Below are 17,015 nucleotides of genomic sequence, written 5' to 3'. Positions count from 1 at the left end.
TCCAGACCCCCAAACTCCCTAGAGTATAGTCCCCACTGTTGCTGTAATACAAACAGAAACTGGTAAACCATTTCGATTTGTTCTTGTGTTCGCTATACAATGGTGTTTCCAAACACACACTGCTCTTCTCCTCCAAATCAGTCTTACAATCGATACTGTCCTACTTTCAATTAAAGTATCACAACACATATATCTATATGGTGCTTAGAATCTCACAAAAGAAAACCTGTAACTTTAAATACAAGAGCTGACCAAAATGATTGAATTCCTGAGGCAACAGAAACGATACTGGTGATTTTATTCAGCACGTGTCCAATATGATTTTCCATTCGGAATCCACATTTTTTAATACTTTTCTATACCATTCTTAACATTACCTTCAGCTTTTATGGAGTCCCTTAGAAAGTTGGTTTTTTTTTTTCAATTTGTTTACCAGAAAACTTAAATTTTAATGATTAAATAATAGGACATTTATATACATCAGTGGGTTTTCTCAGATACTGGGCTCTAAGTACATACAATGTCTATTGAGTGAAAATAAAAAAGAAAAATTCCAGTCATGCAAATCATCTTACAAACCATGTTCCATTTGACTTGAAAATTTTTACTGTTACTGGCATATCATTTCAAAATTAAACAGATAAAATTTTAAGGTTGCTTTGTCCATTTCCATTTGTTTGTTTTGCTGTTTTGAAGAACTGACAGGCCACATGCTACTGCAGAAGGTACTGGCAGGGTAATAATTGTTCTGCTACCACCAACCAACCCCTTCGAGCCCTGGTGCGGATGCGTTTTAAAAAACCACCTAACCTTCAGCTAACTGCACTGGTTTATTTCTGAACAGCACATCACAATATCAGCACAGAGAGCACATTGTAACCGGTTGGGTGATTCCACTTAATAATTTTTCAACACTAGGACCTTTCAGCATTTTAATTCTGGTTTCATTTTATGAATTAAAGGTCATATATAGAGCACAAATGAGGTCTAAATTTAGTCACAGCAGACCACAGTTCCACATAAAGACAAATCTTCAAGTTATGTTGACCTGCTAGGAGACAAAGATAAACAGCACAGCAAACATGTACCTGCAATGCACTGCTTCCCTATTAAATATTAACTGTTTCATTTACATTTAAATGAACTGAGCAGTAATGGATAGACTTTCCAGTACTGCCTTGGTGCTGCTGTCATGGAAAGAAGCTGAAGACAATGTGGGCTGTATGGGGGCACATGACGCAATTTCAGCATCCGCTCAAGTGACTTCAATGATGACCATTCTCCAGTCTTGAAACATAATCCTACACAGCAATTTTTTTTTCTCTCCCTCTGTAAACACATCTGTTCATAAATAACTTAGATGTCTCCTTGACATTCATGGTATGTAACTGAAGCTGAAGTAGAAAAGGATGGGCGGTGTACAGCACTGAGGAGATGTCACAGTACTTTTTTTCAGCATTTTTGTCAAGTGCAGGTTGCTAACATCAGCCATCAGAGACGGGCGGGGTGACCCACCCATATTTTTCATGGGTCTTCACCAAACTCTTAAATGTTGCTTCAGCTTCCTTTCGACTGAATGACTTTTTTGATTTGCCAGCTTTTCTGCAGATACGGCCCTGCGCCAAACAAAAAAGAAAACCTTCATTAAAGACGTGAACACGCATCTGGAAACCACAGCTCAACTTTTCAATGCATCAGGCCAAGAGGCATTCACTTACGGGTACCAGAAAGCAGAGTTCCCAAACGCGAGCAGACAAATGCATTATTAGAGATGATTAAAAATTATATTCAGTGAAGGGGAAAATTAAAAAAAAAAAAAAAAAGAAGAAAAAAAGACAGCTGCTGGACTACTTCTTCCCGGCGAGCCCCTGTGCTGGCGTGCTGCCCTGCATGCAGCAACCGGCGGCGGCTGCTGTGGCCATGCCACGGGGCTCGCCTCCCTCTCTGCTGCACTGGGACCTCTGCCATTAAGTATTTGGCATGAGGACCCCCATGCCCACCCTGCATGGCCGGGGGGAACTTCCGTGCAGGCAGGGACTGCGAGGCACACACCGCTACTGCACAGAACTGGTGCCTTGGCATCTCAGGGCTGCCCGTATTCGCCCCTCGCTGCCAACGCACAGTTGTCACTAAAAATTACATCCATCCTACGAAACACACTCCATTCTTCTTCCTCCAATCTGACCCGTGAGAAATGAACAGCAGAAGTGCCTTAAACCAACTTGCTTCCAACTTACATCAAAAATTCTGATTTGTTTGTTACCCCTTCATGACAAGTTCGACAATAAATGAAAATATATCCATTTACATACACTGCATTTTTATTATTCTGCAATTAGATATTACTTCTAAATGCACAGCAGTATAAAATTTCAAATCCTTGTTTGACAATAGAGACTTTTACTGAGTTATTAACAGCTTACCTTATTTTTCATATTGGTCTATGTCAATTACCAACTGAGATACAAGAAAGAATTATAGCTGCAGATTAATACCACTCTACAAAAGTAAATATCTTAAAATAAATAAAATTAAATAAATATCTTGAAAGTATTTATGCTTATTGGATTTATCACAAAATAGAAGTTTATTAAACTCACTGGTCTAATAATTTTAGTAATTGTTTGACAGACTGCACCGAAAGCCTTTTTAATAATGAATGGTATTTGATGAGCAGATATCACATTACAGTGTTATAATTATTAAGAACCAAGTTAGCATGTTGTCATTTTTTTCCATTCTATAGCTCAAAATGATGCATTGGGGGGCATCTTTTGCCTCTCTGATTTTACTGTCAAATTGGAATTTAACCCAAAAATTCTTCATTTGCAATTGCATGCAACAAATACTGAGAAAATAATCAGGTATATAGAGGGAAAAAAAAGGGGGAAAATGGGAAAAAAGAAAACAAAATCTATCTTTGGAGCATCAAAGTTATTTTTACAGACTAAAATGAGTAAGATAAGTCTGCATTGTGGACAAACTCTTTCTTTCTAGAAAGCTGTCACAATATTACAGAGGCTCTTTTGTGTTCAGTGCCGCTTCTATTATAACAAAACTATGGATACGTGAGAGAAAAAAGGCTGTTTCCTGCTCCTGTTTTAACAAATCATTTTTCAGTGCAGTTTGAGTTCTCCTTTAGAGCCTACCTTAACCAAAGATTAGGAACAGCCTCTAATTCCCACCTCAATTGATTCACAGTCAATTTATACCCACCCAGTTTTCTCAAAAATAGCTATTTTACCTGTCGATGCTTTTTCTCACCTTTCTCTCTATTTCCCATTTACAGACTAGAAATGTATTTTCTCTTTGATAGACTAAACAGCGAGACACTTTCTCCATCCCATACTCATTTGGCAATTAATATGTCCCAAATAAGGATGATCTGAATGGTTCTCAATTTAACCCCAACCATAAATTTTCTTAGAAAATGCTCATTTTTAGTGGTGACAAATGGAATAATTAAATAAGACTGAGTAACGTATTTTTTAAATCTTACTGAATAATTATCATACATAATTATATAATGTATAATTATCAATCATAATTGATAATTATGATTGATACTGCAGAAAGTATTTTTGTTGTTACAAAACACATTTTGTATTTTCTTCCCAATCTGAGGTTTTGCTGGAAGCACACTTAGAGAAACATAGGAAAAGATAAAGTGCAACAGAAGACTAAATCAGCACAGGAAATGCTGTCCTCAAAATCTCAACAAAGAAATACTTTTGAAAGTAAATATAAACTTACTCTACTAAATTTCTGGATCAGATCCATTTCCCATCTCCTATGTTTTACACATTATTAATCATTTAAAGTTCTGATGCCTTTCTGAATTATGTGCATAGCACCTAGGACAGTATGATCTACATATTCCCCAGCTTTAACAAAGTATTAATATTAAGCTGTACCTAGAAAAGGAATCTTTGCATTGTGAACAGCTATTGCTCATGTTTGGTGTCAGCTACGTACAGCTTTCAAAGCAGGACAGTAAGAATTCTCTGGCGTTGCAATAATGTGGGGAATATCATATTATCTAAAATGTTACTGGAGCCATGGCAGATGAAATGAGCATTGTTTCATGAGTTTATTCTGATACTTTTTTGTTGTTAATGCAACGGATCATTAAACCCGCTTCCATTCTGGTACCATATGCAGGTTGTATGTAAACCGCACCATCAAAGACCAGCTAATTCTACCCTGCTGTAATCCATGTATTTCTATGTTTATACAGAAACTATGGGTGGCATGGTCAGCCCTGTCTCTTATTAACCAATATCCTACCAGCTGTTTATAATTTGGATAATATTTAACCTCCTGGACTGAAAGTTTCCCTATTTGGTGCCTCAAGTAAACCTGGGGTAAAAAGAAAGAAGTGTGGAATTTCAGCTGACAGAATTCAGATGCTGTTGAGTCTATACTTGGGTGGTATCTACTCTCTTACTGAATTTTAGCTTTTCGCCATTCCTACAAAACTCTTTAAGTAAAAAAATGTCATTTTGGATGCAATTATAAAAGAAAGTGTCAAACCTTTTAACAGGCACCATTACCAGCTCTGACTACAGTTTATTTTCAGACTGCTACTTAAATATGCAGTCATTTTAACTCAGGTCAGGAGCCTGCGAGCTGCTGCATTCTGCAAACACAATAACAATGGTAAATACAGTATGTAAATATAGTGCTGGCCACAGCTCTGTTGCAGACAACTGCATTTTGACCAATGCCCAAACCTCATGCGTCACTACTGTCGGGGTAAGGAATACAGATAATTTTCACAGCCAATGTTTTGATGTGTCCAGCGCCATATCAAGGAAAGATAGCAAAATGATATCGGAACAAGATCAAAACATTCCACAAGAGATTAAAAACAACAGAGAAAACCTAAGAAAGCCTTTCATAAAGATATCAATGTCGACTTCAGCTCTGAGAAGTCGCACCAGGAGCTTATTTAAATACTTGCAATACTTCAGGCACTCACAGAGTGCCTTTCATAAAGGAATAACTGAAAACCTAATTAAAGAGTTGGAGAGAACATTTCAGATTTTGCCATCTGCTGTGACTTCGTGTACTTTTCAAGATATAATTTTAACAAGCTAGAAACATATGAAAGGTGAAAGCAATGCCACAGCATCCAACTGGTTTATGCAGCCGTGCTGAAATGCAGGGGGACGTGTGCTGTGCTCAGCCTCCTCCCTCGCTCATGCTCTTGCTGCGCCCAGTCTGTGTGGCACTGTGAGCAATCGCATGCCACTCATCCAGGCTTTGCCCAAACTAATGAGCTTGAACAAACAGCTGATAAGGATCTAGTCTATAACCCTGATAATAGCGGGCAGAAAGACCTCCTGGAACACAGTCTGCTGTGGGCAGCCTTCTCAGGATCCTGATCATACCAAGAGACCAACCGCTCCCTCCTGCCATGTTCAGCAAAAGACCCAATGTGAATCTCACATATGATTTGTCCCTCTGTCCTGGTTTCAGTTGCAATACAGTTCATCTTCTTTCTAGCAGAAGTAGTGGTTTGGATTTAGTATGAGAATAACGTTGATAACATACTGATGTTTAGTTGATGTTTTAGTTGATGCTGAGTCAAGGGCTTTTCAGTGCCTTGTGCTCAACCAGTGAGCAGGTGCACAAGAAGCTGGGAGGGAGCATGGCCAAGTAGGGGATGGGGTAAGCAAGTGGCTGTGTGGCACTTGGTTGCCTGCTGCGGTTAAACCACAACACATCTACATATATGGACCACTGTGGGCAAATCTGGGAGCTTTTCTATTTCTAAGTGATGCTGCAGTAGTCTCTACATTTTTGCACAATCACGAACACATCTCCCCTTCAGAACACTCTGTGGCACTGAAGCACATCCACAAAAATATTCAACTCAACATCCAATAGCTCTTTAAAGTCTATCAGTGCCATTATCAGCAACATGCCATGTTGATTCTTCCCCAACACCGCCAGGTCACAAGGCAGTCCGAAGATAGAGTTAAGTCCTGTACAGAGATACCAAATACGAAACCTGAAACTCTCGAGCCCTGTAATCCCACTACGACCACGTATCTGCCCATGTCTGGCCTGTGTGTCATAAAAAACAGTCCTGACATTTCTACTGGTCTTTCCAGAGTATGGACGGCCTCAGGAGGATTTCTTTGGCAGTAACAAAGGGATTTTGCTCTCTTGTCAAATCAAAGATAGTAGCTCCCAGACCAAAACCCAACAATTTTAGCACAGCACACAGCACCAGGTGTGCTTCCATGCGTGTCCTGTTGGCACTACCTGGAAGGACAGGACTATATAATGGAAGTCAGCCTTTCACAGGATAATACAATCACCAAAGTGCTGGCTGGAAGGAGCCTATGGTGGTCTCTAAGTCCACCTTAGACACTTGGAGCTGAACTGCCAACACAGGTCAGCTGTGGCAGTGCACAGTCAGGTCCTGAACCCTTTCAGGTTGTGTTCAATCCTCTCCTCATGCCACTCCCTGTTATACTAGGTCCCAAATTTTCAGAGATTTATTGTACACAGCTATCAGCCCTTACAGGACTGATGTTATCACGGAAACCACATAAGCCCCTGTGCTACGTCTCTCTCAGATGTCACAGCAACCCTTTAGTCAGATCCAGACCTTTTTTCTTGGACCAGTTAACAAAAAGCTGCATACATTTCAAGTGCACAGCTAAGAGACTCAGAAGCAGGCAAGCCTTCACGTTACTAGCACAGCTCTTAACGCAAACTCCTCAGCCCTGTGTACCTTTCATTAATCCTGGCAATGCAAATAACTCAAGGCTGGTTTCCCAAGGGCAAATCATACCTGCCTTCTGAACACGGGGCTAAACTTGGCCCATCATGTAAGCCAGCTTAAGGATGCATGGATACAGTCTCCATTTTCTGCCTCCATCTCTTAGCAGATCTCTACAGTAGGCTCTACTGACCTACCTCTAGGTAGAAGTCAAGAGACAGAAAACAAGCAAAGGTTGAGAGAAGTACACAAAAGACTGCAGGAAGTCACTGTGCCACACACAGCATCTGTGGTGATCCCCCCAAGGACAGGAAAGAGATCCACAAGGACATGCCCATTTTCCAAGTCTGTTGTCCCAGGCTTCTCCATGGATGATGTAAAAACTCTGGATTTCAATGTACTGAAGCATGCTATGAATTTTGGGTACGTAACATGTTCCGTAATGTGCCAGTGACTAATGACTTTGGGCCCCAACTGTTCGAAGCCACATACTATGCAAACATACTCAAATCTTTTCTGATAAGTAACAGAGGAACCCAGTGCTTAAGCAGTCTTATCCTAGAATATTTAAACAAGTTTACAGAGAAAAATATTTCCACTGGCTTGAGAGAAGCATTCAAAAGTAGAGCGATGCTAAAGTGAGCTACTGTCATGCTCTCAGTGCAATGATTGCAATGTGTCACAACATCACTGTTAGAGTGCAATATACACAGTCTCTCCCCCCAATTACATGGTTTATAATTTTTTTCCTTCACGTACTGATGTGGCACAGTTAATCATGTCTCAAAAACTGCACACAATTTATATTGCACTATATATAATTATTAGCTATAGCTAAAACAAAGCAGTATAGAAACTGATACAGACAAATACCGTTACTGTCACAGCATAAGCGAATTAAAAATGGGATGTTTTACTTCAGATGTGTAATTTCTGAAGCAGTATTTCCATGCCTTTTTTGTTCTTCTTTTTAAGAATAATCCATACAAAGAAGTGAAAACTTAGCGAGTTCCGGCTTTAAAGCATCCTATAAATTGTGCCTTCTGGGAGTATGACTGTTCTTTGTCCAGGAAAACGAAATCCAAGTTCCAGCTGAATAATCATTAATGCTCATTTGTCTGTGTGCAGCCTAGTGCCAACAGCTCTTAATCGATACAAATGCTTACAGCCCCAATCTCTGTTTGACAGCTACAGAGCACTGCGCTGCTCTTCTTCACCTTTCCCTAAGTCTCAGCACTGAGCTGGCAGCATGACTTCAGCACAGATAAGGGTTAAGAAACTCCCTTCCGGCATTTTATGGGTGGAACAAACTCTGCGTTGGCAAAAGAACAAGAAAATATGGGTGGTTGGCTACATTCTTAGAAGGTGCCTCAAGCTGAAGGTGCCAGGGCTTACAACATGGTGGGCTTCTGTCAAAAGAGAGAGTCCCTGTCCCCTGCCACCAGGTGGGCACCTGCTAATCTAGGTGACAGCAGGATGTTTTCTCTTTGAGTCTTTTGCTGAGCTCCCTGGACTACCCTTCTGTGGAATCATGTACCAGCAGAGTTCCTGAGAGCCAGTCCAGGTGAGAAGTCTGGGAACATGACAGCAACTCTTTACATAAGTCCACAAGTCTTCCACTCACGAACCTGAAGTTACCCAAGCCAAACACAGTCAGGGTTATAAACCCAACCAAAGCAAAGCAAATCATCCTTTGTGACAAGCTGTAAAGGCAAAGGCACCACAGTCCAGACAACAATGTCTATCTCCACATTTCCCAAAGTTTTACAATGCTAAAACAAAAAAAGAACAAAACAGTAGTAAAAAGCAGGCTGCCTCTGGGAACATTTAATCAAGTTAAACTCAAATTTAGTAAGATCAGAGTCACAAGCTGACGTGCTTTTCCCTTGCTATTTATACAAATGTGTCAATCTCTTGACTGCGGTATGTTTCATACTGATGCACACGGATATCTACTCAAAGAGCCCCCACTTTTAAGTGCTTTAAGTACATATCCTCAAATGACCTTTGGGAAGAGGGTTATCTGTATTTTACAGGTGGGAAAGAGAAATATAATGAAGTTATATGACTTGCCCATGGCTGCACCTGAAGTCAGTGGCAAAATCTGGAAGCTTAACTCAGATCACCTTTTCTCAGACCAAATGCTCTAACTGTGAAATAACCTCCTCCCCCCAATACTTTTAGAATCCTAGATATATTTTAATTGAAATAATCTTATCAAATTTACAGAAAATTTTATATTTATAGAAATTCATAGAAAATTTGTAAAACTAGTAACATCAATTTCCTCTGTTTTGCAATGCTTTAGGGTTTTTATATGGACATGTATTATGGAAACAAGTCCTACACTTCTTACTGCAGCTGAGGGTTTGTTACCATTTGTAACTCAAACCTAGAAACAGGAGAAATATGTAGTCATTCCACAGCTCATAAAGCCTGACTGTGACAAGCATCTGAGCTCCGAGCCACTTCATAATGCAGGCTTATGTCTTCCTTCCTCGGGTTTATTTTCATTCATATTCGAATGCAGTTTTGGGGATGTAACTGACTTGTAAGTCTACCAAGGAGTCACTGCAGAAGTTCTAGGGGTTTTGGAGAGCCTGTGCAGAAGGGGATTAAATCACTGAGGATCAACGATTTTAACAACACACACAAAATTGTGAAGTACATAAAAAAAGACATATTCCAAGGACAGACTCCACAAATGCATGACACAGCCATGTATCTGCCACACGAGGCTGAGGACAGGCATGCCTCATGTATCCTTCCCCAGTGTGACTTTTAACTGGAATGGGGCAAATCAGACTGGTACCTTGGTCTTGTTTCAGAAGAGGAATCACCTGAACATCTGAAGTGTGGTGCCCACTTACCTGTTCTGTGCAGACTGATAGGGACTGCAAATTAATTTTCATCAAAGTACACCCACACTTCTCCCTAGCTTAGGCTTTTTCAATTCCCAGTGCAGTGCTGGTTTCACCAGCCAGCCAGGTTAGGTAACAGTGCCACATCCTTCCTGTGTAGCTTGTCCTGTGACTTCCAGGATCTACTCAGTTACTGCTGTTTGCAGACTGAGTTAAAGACCAACACCATGGAGTGCTCAGCACCCTCCAGAAATGACCAATGGAATACAACTCAGACCAGCCTCCATGCTTTCAAAAAATACAATGAAACCTGCTATTCCATTTACAAGTGCGACAACTGGATCCTGCGCACCTTGAATTTAAGGCACATTTTGAGCCATTTAGTCAGCATAACTACTGCAGTCTCTGAGGTTCTCCCTGTTTAACCACGGAGGAATTGCACCCAGCAATCCTTCCACCTCCCATCTCCTTTTGCACTGAACATCAGTGCTACCTTTTTTGATATTTACGGGAGAAAACTGGAAACTGTATGTGAAGGACTGAATATGTCAAGGAAAAGAAGAGCTCTTCACTGACTCTCACCAGCCCAAAGGAGCTTAGATGGGAAAAAGAAACACAGCCAATATTGTGTTACTTAACCAACATCCCACTTTGTGAGAGCAGATGCCCACACGGGGACATGCCTCGGATCATGCCTAGCAATAAGACACTCCCAGGATATGAGAAGCTGAATTACCGTGGAGTTACAAATCTTCAATCTGGAAGTCTCCAGTCACGCATGGAAATCCCTGGGCATTGTGTAGATGCTCGGAAAGCTGCATATTTTCAAGGCTAGCCTGTATAAGGAAGAGTAAATCTTCCTCACAATAGAAAGTGGGTTACTTATGTTACTCCTCCAGGATATCATCCTTCAGGTTCAATACAGTATCTGACAAAACACCCCAGTGCTACATGGTTCTCTCTGCCTGAACACTTCCACTGAAGAAAATGAGCACTTCTTTTATAACTCAGGGAAGAAGAACCTTGCTCTTTTGAGCAATTTTCTTACAATCCAAAGCTGCAATTCTTTCAAATTCTTATTTAGGAGATCAGCCAAGTATTGCCAGGAAGAAGTAGTTCTCCCTCCATAAAAGCATGTTTTAAAATAAGTAGGTTTTTTTTCAATTTAGGGATTTAATTTATTTGACGACTATTTTAACATTAAGGATGATAGTTGAAAGTATTTTAAAATTTTCATTTTTATGCTTCAAAGGAAGAAAATGGAGATTATGTCCCCCCTGCTTTTTAAAAGAATTAAAATAGCTTCTTATTTCAATGAGTTGGAATCTGTGTGTCTTCATTCCTCTCAGTAGAGTTTATTTGCATAATAATAGTGGATGGTCAGAACAGCAATATATCAGAGTACACATGAAGAATATTTTTTCAAGCCTGTTCATCAGGCCCAGCATTTAACATAGCAAATATATATGCTCCCACTTAAATTTCAGCTTGGCAACCCTAGGTTTCTCAATTGAAATAAAAGAGACATCTAGAAGGCCAATAGATCTGTTTTTCCTCTGTAGCGAAACAATACTCTGTTACCTCTCTGGCCCAGCATTTATACCTTTTAATGGGGAACAAGCCCCTTAGCACAATCTTTGTCTCCTCTGTCATCTCTGTATATGAGTCAATGTGTTTTTCACCTATGGACCTAAAGCAACATTTCTTCCCTTGATGATAACCGTCATCATTTGCTCGGGTAACCAATCGAAAGCAAAAACCAAACCAGTTTTATTTTTTAAGGCCCTAATAGGATACAATGGCTCCAAATAATTCAGAGGCCACTGTGTTCTCTGTACCTTTCTGCAGCTTTTGAGATTAGCTGATTTATTCATGGCTACAGTCCTCAGACCCAGCATCTGGAGTATGAAAACCCATGGATTTGCAATTAATTTCTGCTATACATATTTGAAAGACCTAGAGTCTGCTGACCTCCTGGACACTGTGCAAGTCCCATCTGCTATCTGCTCGCTCACACTTTTGTTTGAAAAGGATGAAGAGGGAGTAATTTAGACTATGATTAACAGCTACCTTCTGTAGCTGTTTTTCATAAAATAAGCCCATTTCTCCTGTTTCAATCTTGTAGAAGTCAGCTGGGATATTCGTATCTTTAAAATGAAAAGATAAATCCATTCAATAGTAATAAAAGGCATATACCATTTGAGGTAAATGAACACGATTCCACTGTGGTAGTTCTAATGCTACAATGTGAGGGATCAAAGTACTCGATACCAGCAACTTTTATTTGAATTCAGGAACTTTTCTGATACAGAATTAAAGCTTAACTACAAACTATCTTTTGATTTTTATTTAAATCATTATACAGAAGCCCACAATAGCAAGAATACTCAGAACTAGGGGTTCCTTGTTCCTCTTTTAGTATGACCTAGCAAAATTTTTACGGTACTTCTATTCCCTGGAAGAATCCTGGAAAAATTTTAATGCTCCTTCTATTCACTGGAAGAATAAGAGAGTACTTCCCTCAAAATGAAGACCTTTTTCCATGACATAATCTGCAGAGTCACCAGTTACCTGACAGCTACTTTTGGCTGGCAGTTCTGTCTCCAGCCTCCACAGAGAGAACAAGGGACTCGTAAAAAGAGGACAAGGCACTGGTCAGCACTACTGCAAGCTTAAGTCAAAAGTCCCCAAGGCATCAGGTGCAGCTCTGTTTGTTGCTCTCGAAAAAAGAAAAAAATTCCTGATGCATTATTTGGACACTGGCATACATAGCTTTGTCCTCTTTTAAACTTCCACCAAACCAGCATCAAATCGTTCTTCTCCAGTGAGAAACAATATGTCTACTAGAAGACACAAAATCTTCTCCCACTTTTGAACAGTCTGCTCCTTTTCCTTTGGGACCACATCATCCACCACGTTTTCAAAGGAGACAGACAGCTCCTCCCTGAAACATGGGCACTGGTCTCAATCATGTGTGTTGTCACTCAATGAGAGCCTTGATGAACTTCCTGCTGTTCCAGTCCTCTCCCATGACCCACACTGTTCCCCCTTCCTTCAATTATCGATATTGTTGTAACAATTACACCATTATGAGGAAGTGGAGACCAATGGGCTAATTTTTAAACCTCTCTCTTAAATTATCAATAAACCATTTTAAAGGGCTAAAAAAGGAATAACACTCAATGGGCCACTTCCATGGCCCGGATGACAGACAGACAAGATATGGAAAGCTCTGCCTAGACAGGCATGTTGAACAGTTGCCCTCAGGACAACAAACAACTGGTATTTAAATTACTTCATTAGCATCACCTCCTTGGCTGGCACCCTGGCTCCAAAGCAGCAGCTCCAAGCGACTGCATCTGCATCGCTGGTTCAGCAGGGCCAAGCTTTTGCCTGTGATGACAGGAGCCAGCGAGCAGCTGACTGTTCAGGAAGCAAGTACAAAGTCACCCCTTTAAAAGCAAGGCTACAGTTGAGTTAAGGACAACACCAAGTTTTTTAAAATAAGATTCTGGATCCCAGACAGATAAACAGTCTTCGGCCTTTGATGTACTGAGAATTCCCCTCAAGATACTGACTAGAGCTGTGTGAATAATTGATTTTCTCAGCTGAATAACTGAAGCAACCAACCAAACAAACCCCAACTTGTTTGTTAATTAACATTTTTTTCCTTGAAAACTTGGAAAAAGAAAAGGTAAATTTTGGATGGTTTAATTGTTATATTGAAAGAAAAATAATCTCTCATTTTAAGCATTTCTCTTTATGGAAAAAAAATCTAAAAATGCAATAGTAGATTCATGATAGGAAGCAAGGGTTTGCATCCCATAAGGTAGGACATCTCTTAAGCAAGGTCACCTGAGGCATATGGTTCCTTCTTGGTTAAATCTAGAGAAAGAGATGCTCTGCTTTAAATCCAGTCCCTGGGACACATGCTCAGGTTTGGGAACCTGGACTCATGTTTCCCCACATATGAGGGCAATGCTGAAAAGTATTGAAAAAGTGCTAACTTAATTTCTATATTGCATGCTTATGTCTCCTTACAGACACAACTTCCGAGTGACATCCCATGAGATGTCAGAACAACTTATCTCAATTTCTCTTTTACTCTGCTCAAAGTTCTGTGAAATCCATTAAAAACATCTGCATTTGTCAAGAATCTTGACTGTCTGAAAACGTATTTTCAATGCTAGTTTTATCTGCTTTTTGATCATTTTGTCAAGAAGCAGAAGGTCATACATGTTTATAGTTACTATTAGCTCTAATAACAGACCAAGAAGTGCTGTGTTTCTCTCTGAAGAACCAGCAGAGAACTGCAGTGTTGCAGTTAGTTCAGCAAAATTGGACTGATGAGAAACATTGCATGAAATCAATCACCTTAGTTTTATCACTTGAATCACCAGAAGGAGGAAGGTGTGCTGGTGAGACATTCAGCCCTGCTCACTCACGCTGGTGCCTATGCCAGCGAGGCGCACTTTTGGATGCGTCACAGGCTGGAGTATTCACAGTGATTTCATGCTAAATCATGGTGCTGCGAACCGGTGACATTTCTCTGGAAGGTCCCATTGACCCACCAGCGGTGGCAGTGCCTCATCTCCCACTCAGCCTCAGGCTGCTGCCATTTGCTCAGGCAGGGTCGTTCTGAGGTGGTGGAGAGCGGTGGAGAGCGGACCTCACCCTTCCAGCCTTGCTGATTAACAGCAAGCATCTTGAATATTTTATGCTATTCCAGAGTGCAGGCTGCTTACAGAAATTACAGAATTTGGCTGGTGACAGCCACTGCTATTTGTTCAGGACAGCTCCTTGCAGGCACCAGGACTGCCCACGGCATGGCAGGAGTCACCCAAACCTGGCCCTGCAGTGCTGGGGAATGCACACCCTGGCCCCCGACACTCCATCAGCTCCATTCTCATTTTCAAAAACTAAATGGTCAAAACTAGATCACCTGTAAAATGAAACGAGGATAGGGGAGCGCCAGTCGTATTTCGAGCCCTATTATGCAATGGAGTGGGGATTACATAACGAGGGGAGTGCAATTACAGAAACGTGGCTCCCATGACACGGAGCCCGGCTACGGTGACAGGCCAGCAACCCATCACAGGCGACACCTCTCTAACCCAGAAAATAAATTTATTGACAGCATTGCCTAATAACCTTTGCAAGTGGAATGAACAATCTGAAAGGTTGAAACATGCATGTTATATCTATTTAACTACTCATTTACTTTGAGCAATTTATTTCTGACTTTTTTTTATCCCACACACATTTTCTTTTCATTATAACTGACTTTGTAAACTTCTGGTAGAATGTTATTGGAACCCTTGCTTTTTAAATGTGTTCATTAATGATGCACACATAAACATCTTCTGTTATCAAAAACTGCTACTACTTTCTGAAAATCTCTTAAGTGGTTTAGGGAAGAAAATTGTCAGATTATATAGCTGAGAATTTATGACTAATAAAACAATTCAGTGCTTATCTTCACTGAGCCATTTTATGATCCCAGTGAATCTTAATTTAACCCCTTTAGCATTCAACACTGCAGAAAGGGGTGAATTGTTCAAAAAACGGAGAGAATTTAGCACTGTCCTTCTAAATTAGTGTTAAAAATAACAAGAACTATGGCCTCTCTAAAAAGAGATGGGTTAACAGTAAGATGCAGTAAGAGTAGCTACAGAACTTCAACATACACCAAACTCAGTGTTGATTAAAATTCTTTTTTTTTTTCCGGTAGATGTTTTTATATCCCAAGGTGACCTAGGAAACTTGACCTCTTCAAATGAAGTGCAGAGAAAAATACTATCTGATTAAAAAAGGAGCAGTAGGCCCAAATCAAATAGTTAAAAAGGAGGAAAAGCCACTTACAAAAGAGCCTGTTGAAAAATCAAAATTAATTTTCAGTCTTAAGAAAAACCAAGCCTTTAATTCTGCTCATGCAAACAGTTCCACAGAAAGAAACAGCAGTAATCTCACTTTTAAGCAAATGAAACATACGTTATTATTTACTCTTTTTCCACCTACTTGCAAAGATACAAATTTAATAAGTTACTTAAGATCATTTACTGAGAGACACGGAGCTGTGCATGTCCCCTGAATTCAAGGGCACTCACAAACAGGAAAACCATTCTGTCACAGATATGTGTACATTGCCCAGTACAATAACCATAAAGAAGGACTGCCTACGAGCTTCACCAGCAATGTTTACCCATTTATTAAAAACGGCTTTTGGAATACTTCTCTTCTAAAGATATTCTGCAGGAGAGAAAGAAAAAAAAAACACATAAAACGCATCGATTCAGCTCAGACGAGATCCTCTGCCGGGGGGACCCGATCACCTCCTTTGAAGAGGAGAGATGGCAGGAATCGTCAAGCTGCTGCAGCTGCAGTACATACCCGAAATTACTTGTTCCTTTCGGGCCGGACGATTTGAAACCGGCACAACTTTTTCCAGCAGCTCAGGCAGAGATTCCTGGTGTGACCCCGCAACACAGCTCAGCCCGGTGTGCCAAGCCCCAAAGCCGGGTCGCCCTTTCTTTCCCTAGGGATGCTATGCGGGACAGCACAGACAAAGACCTGGGGGCAGCAGCTCCAGCTCCGCCAGCGGCAGCACTGCACGCAAGAAACCAGCGAGTATGGCCGACTTGTTAGTGAAGGGCAGGAGACGGGAAGCTCCAATCCCAAACCCCATTGGAGCCCGGAGAGCCCCTTTTGCTTTGGGGCGAAGGAGGTGCCCCCCTCGAGGGCATGATATCCTGGTGTGCCACAGGCGGCAGAGCAAAGCAGAGGAACAAAAGCCGGGCGAGAGGACACGATGGATGCATGTGCTCCTCGCCCCTCCAAGCTGCCCCGCACCTCTGCTGCACCTGCCCGAGAAGGGATCCCGGAGCCGAACACGTGTGTCCCTGCCTCACCGGTGACACCAGGTCCTCAGGGAGACCTGTCACCCGGGCCTGGCCAAGGTCAGCCGCGGGCTGGCCGCCTTTGGGGTTCCCACCCGAACACCCGCACGGACCCGCTTCCCGAACGAGGGATGCATATGCTCCTCCCCGAGCAGGGAGCCCTACCTGCCCCTTGACCAGGCTGGCGGCGAAACGCCCCATGACGGCCTCCACGGTGTAGGCGCTGGACCAGCCGCGGGGGGTGAGCAGCTCCATGCAGATGGCCCCGCCGTCCAGGACGTAGCCGTTCTCTAGGCGGGGGCTGAGCACCCTCATGAAGGGCGGCGAGAAGGGGAAGTTGTCGGGGAAGGTGAGGTTGAGCAGGATGTACTCCGTGTTGGTCTCCTTCATGTCCTGCCACAGCACCGAGTCCTTGTCCACCTGGTGCAGCTTCACGTTCCAGTCGAAGAGGCTCTCGTCCACCAGCTCCACCGAGATGAAGCGGTCGCTGAGCCGCGCGATGTCCTGCAGCTCCTTCATCAG

The 17,015-nt window shown here is 41.7% G+C and overlaps 1 protein-coding gene across 1 annotated transcript; it reads right to left on the bottom strand.

Moving 5' to 3' along the window:
* Nucleotides 1-279: 279 nt before the first annotated feature.
* On the bottom strand, nucleotides 280-17,012 carry UBE2QL1 (ubiquitin conjugating enzyme E2 Q family like 1). Its single transcript, XM_029958936.1, has 2 exons — nucleotides 16,659-17,012; nucleotides 280-1,616 (listed from the first exon to the last, which is right to left on the bottom strand). The coding sequence occupies exons 1-2, from the start codon at nucleotides 17,010-17,012 to the stop codon at nucleotides 1,485-1,487; spliced, it is 486 nt and encodes a 161-aa protein (XP_029814796.1). The 3' UTR covers nucleotides 280-1,484.
* Nucleotides 17,013-17,015: the final 3 nt, after the last annotated feature.

This window comes from Manacus vitellinus, unplaced genomic scaffold (assembly GCF_001715985.3).
Source record: "Manacus vitellinus isolate BGI_N305 unplaced genomic scaffold, ASM171598v3 scaffold_17_pilon, whole genome shotgun sequence".
In the NCBI taxonomy this organism is placed as follows: Eukaryota; Metazoa; Chordata; class Aves; order Passeriformes; family Pipridae; genus Manacus; species Manacus vitellinus.
This window is presented reverse-complemented; position numbering and strand designations above follow the sequence as displayed.